The 6425-nt window shown below is 32.2% G+C and overlaps 1 protein-coding gene across 2 annotated transcripts; it reads right to left on the bottom strand.

Moving 5' to 3' along the window:
* Positions 1–2075: 2075 nt before the first annotated feature.
* LOC105457963 lies at positions 2076–4456 on the bottom strand. 2 transcript variants are annotated; one of them, XM_011702946.1, is made up of 3 exons: positions 4214–4456; positions 2391–2447; positions 2076–2215 (listed from the first exon to the last, which is right to left on the bottom strand). In XM_011702946.1, exons 1-3 carry the CDS (start codon positions 4402–4404, stop codon positions 2200–2202), a joined length of 264 nt encoding a protein of 87 aa, XP_011701248.1. In that variant the 5' UTR covers positions 4405–4456; the 3' UTR covers positions 2076–2199. The 2 variants fall into 2 exon arrangements, with proteins under 2 accessions (XP_011701248.1, XP_011701247.1); XM_011702945.1 differs by having other exon boundaries at positions 2076–2309.
* Between the last annotated feature and the right edge of the window lie 1969 nt (positions 4457–6425).

Genomic DNA, 6425 nt, shown 5'->3' on the forward strand with positions numbered 1-6425 from the left:
TATCTAACCTATTCTATGTCATATACGGTACATTTTTTCTCTATTTTGATATAATTCCTACACAGTTAAAAATGTTCGGAAAATTCCGTGAGATTTATAAGGTACTGAAATAACTTAATTTACGAAATTAGGTTACTGAAAACGAAATTTAGTAACATTTGAAGCAAATTTACTAAATTTCTCTTAAAATTCTGATACTGTATCGTAGAATTATAAACGGTTGCTTAAAATCACTAAATGGTAACGGAAATTTAAGGTATCAAAACTGGAAAAAGTTGCGCAATGTACTCTGCGCAGCTTTTGTCCAGTGCACTACTAGACGGCTTGTGAAAACGACATTCTTCCGCATCAAGCTCACGGACAGAGAAAGGTGAAAGCAAAGAATAGTGATGATTTTAATATATAATCCTGCTAATATTATTTATCTTCTTGATATATGAATAATAAACTAATACGTGCGAAGTATACATGTTTACACAAATAACTAAGTGCGTATAGATTATATGCAGTATTCTCAATGCATTAAAAGAGATTAAAAAAATTTTTTATCGGTTTATTAATTTTAATATATATGTATGCAATTTATAATTACCTTGGTACATAAATAATAAGATAATGTGAGCGAAGTATGTTTATACAAACAATTACGTACATACGTGTGTTATATGATAATACTCAATATATCAAATGTATAGTCAAAAACTATGTACACTCAAATATAACTCTTTATAACTATAATTATAAAGTATTTTTTGATTATACATTTGACATGTTGAGCATACTATGTAACACACGTCACATATGTATGCAGTTTGCATAAACATACCTCGCTCACATTATCTTACTATTTATGTATCAAGGTAATTGTAATTTGCACATATGTTAATATGTACATATATGCTAATATGTTGCAGTTACTGCAAATTACTAAACTATAACGGAATTTTCAGAGACGTGTGACTAAAGCTTTATACAGTTACTGCTTCTGAAATTTTTATTCCCGTTTAGTAAATTTCAAATTGGTAACTGCATAAAGCTTTAGTCACATGTATTTGAAAATTTCCACAGAAATTTCTAACAATGTATGCTTGCATATTAATTTTATTTCTCTCAGTAAAGTTTTAAAGGGAAAAGTAGCTCCTAGGGCAAATAATAACAATTTTTAGTTAGGTAAATAATAACATGTCAAAAAGCTTTTTTAATATTTGAATATGATTTTTGTAATTTATTCGGAATAATGTGAGATTAGTTACAAGACAAGATTCAGAAAAATAAATGTGATTTTCAATAAGAAATACTACCAAATAATGTTATTACTATTATTTATCAATAAATAAAAATTTACATTTGGCAGAGTATAGAAATTAATATAAATTACCTTATTTAATCAAAATATCAAAAGAAAGATTGATTAAGATTTAAGGATTATGTATTTTATAATTGTCCCATCGGGTGTCACTAATTACCCATAAGGTGCGGTAAATAGTGACAAATGTAGGTTTCAGTTTTTATGAAAATCTAGCCCGTAACATGACTTATGGAAACTCTAATTAAGTTTTTTTTGTATATTTAAAAGTGGAAAGTACTCTTTTAGTGAAAAATCATATCTTGTAAACTTGAAATTAGCTTGTAGGGGAGAGAAGAAAAAATTCGTCACTATTTGCCCCCCCTTCCCTTACTTTACTTCAATTATTTTTATACTAATTATTTTTTGAAACTAATAAATTATTTCTTAATGTGCACTGTTAAATCTATAATGTCAAATTTAATCCTATTTAAGCTCCTACATTGCTTCTACTTATATGCAGTTATTTTTAAATAAAACGATGAAATTTAACTCAAATTTGGGTTAAATTGAATTTAAACAGTTTTGAATTATTTAAGTCCATTGTTTTAGTTAAAAATAACGATTTATTAAGTAGGATCAGTGGCGACTTAAATAAGATTAAATTTGACACTATAGATTTAATAACGTGAGTTAAAATATTTTATTTAAAAAAGAATTAATATATTTAATTACAAGTATTGTAAAAAATTATTTTTCTTTTGTGATATAAATAAAGCTTACTCTGTATTTAATGAATCAGTGCATCTTTTACTGATTGGCTGTATTTATGTTTTAGCCTCTTCTCCGACTTGAGAAGCCTGGCAGGCACGACTCTGATGAACCTTTTGGCAGCCCTCTTCATGGTTCAGCTATTATTCATCGTAGGCGCTGGAGGAGTACAGGTATTTTTACGTTTCTCTCTCTTCTGTTTATTACGAGACAATCATCTCGTTTATTACATAGAATTCTTTTCTGCAGAATCCTTTATATATGCGAAAGATTTATAAATACTGTAGCCACTATGTCTTACACGAAATATGAAATGTACAGAGTTGCCACAAACCTGGAAAACCGGGAAAACCAGGAAAAATCAGGGAAATTTAACCTAGTCAGGGAAAACCTGGAAAAGTCAGGGAAAGATATAAAAGAGCCTGGAATTTTGAACTTTACTCCTTAAAAGAAATCCACCCCGATTCTGTAACTCTTAACGACAGTTCGGTAGCGTTATATTTTTTGAATTGCCCTTTCTGATTTGAAAATTCTTTTCCAGAATTAAAAAATAGAAAATAACAGAGCAAAATAATTTTGTATGAAAATCGAAAAAATTTTTGAAAATTACGATTTTGTTCGAGACTTCTTTCTGTTATCGCAATCGAAAATATTTTGAATATTTAACAATATTAAAGAAATGTCTACGGGAATCTTTCTGCTTTTACCACTGATTGTGAGTTTTTGTCTGGTCCCCCAAGCAACGGAAAATTCAGTTATACCAAAGGAATTTTTTTTGTAGTTTAATGCACAACATCAAAGCAACAATGTCATAGATGTTAATAATTTGTTAGCCTGAATTTGCATTTGGGATTATGCTATTAAACTTCTAAATTTATATTGCTTCTAATAATATAAGTAATTTTTCTTGTAAGATGTATCTTCTATTATACATTAAAATTTAATCTTCTATTATACATTAAAATTATACTTGTATATTTGATACATGATCATGAAACATTTTTCACTGTCGTCTGGAAATAATGGAAAGTCAGGGAATTTCAAAATTCATTTTTCTGGTCCCCAAGCAACGAAAAATTCAGTTATACCAAAGGATTCTTTTTTTTTGTAGTTTAACATCAAAGCAACAATGTCATTGTAGATGTTAATAATTTGTTGGCCTGAATTTGCATTTGGAATTATATTGCTATTAAACTTCTGAATTTATGTTGCTTCTAATAATATAAGTTACTTTTCTTGTAAGATGTATCTTCTAAACATTAAAATTTAGAATTATATTTGTATATTTAATACGTGATCATGAAAAATTTTCCACTGTCGACTGAAAATCATGAAAAAGTCAGAGAATTTCAAAATTCATTTTTCTGATCACCAAGCAACGGAAAATTCAGTTATGTCAAAGAAATCATTTTTTTTGTAATTTAATGCATAACACATCAAAGCAACAATGTCATAGATGTCATTAATTTGTTGGCCTGAATTTGCATTTAGGATTATATTATGCTATTTAACTTCAAAATTTATGTTGCTTCTAATAATATAAGTTACTTTTCTTGTAAGGTGAATCTCCTAAACATTAATAATTATATATTTAAATAGTGAACTAACGGACTCTTGTACTTTAAAAAACAAGAATTGGGAAAGAGGCTAACGAGAGTCGAGCGCGGTACTTGATGTGCATAAAGTTTAATTTTTAATAGTTACTTAAGCTACAATAGCAGACGTTTCGGCTCCGTTCCGAGCCATCTTCAGTGATACAAGTGCCATTGTACTTAAATAACTATTAAAAATTAAACTTTACGCGCTCGACTCTCATCATAGCCTCTTTCCCAATTCTTGTTTTTTATACATTTGATTCTGATCATGAAAAATTTTCCACTCTCGCATGTCATTTGGAAATCATGGAAAGGTCACGGAATTTCACAATTTATTTTCTGTGCCAACCCCGAATGCAATAATTTGCATGATCTCCGAACACATGAACATTGGATAATTATTAAAAGCTACTTAAAAATATTACATTTAACACAGACAATTCGTTTGAGTTGTCATATCTGACAGATTCAAATTATAATGGTTATCCATAGACGTAAAAAAAAAAAATTAAAGTTACACTGTATTTGTAATGTCGATACAATATTTTACATTTAAAATTACTTCCGGGGTTTGTCAGCGAAACATTTGTATTTTTTCCCTCCGGATCCTTTTGCACAAACGTAATGCGAAAATCGACTCGGGTCCGCCGAGGTGTGAATTCCGGTGGGTGCTTTTCCGGTTCTTCCGCTTCTTTCGGAGAGAAACGGAGGGGAAAAGGGAAAGAGAGAAATTCCGTTTCGTGCTCGGCGCATCGCAGCGCGAGAGTGCCGCGAGGAAAGCTTCTGTCGAGACCCTCCCTCCGTCTAATGTTCCGCTACTTGAATCCCCCTTTAATTAAGCTCCGAGGATCCGCAAGCTCGTCCGCGAGACGCGCGACAGATTCCTCCGCGTCCTCCTTCCCTTTTTTCCTTCTTTCGCTCTTTTGTGTTCGTGTTCCTTTTTTCGTTTCGCGTCGCCGCCGGAAACATCCGAGGAGCGCGACGTCAGGCGTCCTCGTGCGCGGTGAGGATGCCTGACATCGCCACTCGAATTCTCCCGGGGAGATGCGATGCCGGTTACCGGACGAACTGGAGAAAGCATTCCGGATTCTCGTCGAGTACGATTATATCGGCGAGCCGCGGGGGGTGGGGGGGGAGGAGAAAAGTCGTATAGGAAGACGTTGCGTTGGGAAGCGTCGCGTCGTTTAAAAAGCCAAAGAAATTGGTGGCATTCCTTATTTCCAAGTTTTAATTGCGCGCCGGTGACGTCCGTATAGTTTTTGTCGTTCGCCTTTGGCGTCGATAATTTTTTCTCATTTATTTTCGTATACGGATTTTAACGTGCGCGATTAATTTTGTCACACTAACCGGACCATCCAGCGAATATTGAATTGTAGCTGTAAATCATGTTTTATATGGCTTCGACGAGATTAAAAAGGCATTATTGGCTATCCTTGGTTTTTTACGCTGCAGTTTTATCAATCGTCCCTATATTATTGAGATAGACTTTTGTAATTAATTTCAATTGGAAATAATGGAAAATATGCATCAATTAACTTTGTTGATTAAATCCATTGGGAAACTTGATCATCCGCCGATTCGATTATCGTTTTTAATAATGCATTGATGTGAGTTCCGTTTTCCACGTCAGATGTATGCCGCAGAGTGTAATATGCAGAGAAAATTCGTACCAGGTTACCGTTAAATATCTAAAAAAATTATTTTTTATTACAGTTGAACCTCGACAACTCGAATCTCAAGGGCTCTTCACAGAGGAACCCTTCGAATTGTGGAATTTTCAACTTATTGAAATTCGAGTGAAAGAGGGCATATGAAAATTCGATTTACGAGGGCTTTGTACGATAGTTTATAATTTTCCGATTATAATGGCTTTTAAAGGAAAAAAAATCATTTAACAGTGAATTATTTATACAGATGATAAATGTAACCATAAAACAATATACCAAATTATTACTCACGGATAGTGAGTTTACATAGTTACTACACATAGTTACAACTTCGAATAATAGAGGTAGCGACAACGGAAGTTTGACTTATAGATAGCTGAGGTCTGGCTACTTTAAAATTCGAGTTACAGAGGTAAAATATATATCTAAATGTCTGACAAATAATTCGAGTTAAGATAGATTTTATTTCGATTTATGGAGGTTTTCCGCAGCGGAGCGGAAGGGAATGAATAAAACTTTCGTTTTATAGAGATTTTCGAGTTGTAGAGGTTCGACTGTACTTTTTTTGGCACAAATATATTTTTTTGTTAGTTCAATAATATAAGAAATTATTCTATAAAGTTCAAAAGGATTGGTTGAATAGTTTCCTAAAATAAAGTCACTTAATTTTTCAGCGTGCTAAACTAGGCTCTCTTAATAATTTTCAATTTTTTTTTAAATAAAATAACGCAATAGCTTCTCTTCAGGAACGCGCTAACTAATATCTTGTGCGAAATTTATTAAGCGTGACGCAATATTTGATTAGTAATTGCGTAATAATGAATAAAAAAAGAAATAACGTAGAGTGCCACCCGTCAGTCGCAAAAACATTACGAATATTATTCACTGGAAGGAGTAAATTTCATTGCATTCTTCCCGTAGAAATGAAAAACTTATATATATACAGGGTGTCTCGTACTCAATGGTACAGCGCTTGTGGGGAGGTAGTGTGGACCAAACTGAACAAAAAAGTCCTCTACCATTTTGCGATCTTCGCAATAGTTATCGAGATACTATTCATTAAAAAAAAATTTACGCCAAGTATATACAAGTATATCGTACATTAGA

This window comes from Wasmannia auropunctata, unplaced genomic scaffold (genome assembly GCF_000956235.1).
Source record: "Wasmannia auropunctata unplaced genomic scaffold, wasmannia.A_1.0 LD334862.1, whole genome shotgun sequence".
NCBI classification, from domain to species: Eukaryota; Metazoa; Arthropoda; class Insecta; order Hymenoptera; family Formicidae; genus Wasmannia; species Wasmannia auropunctata.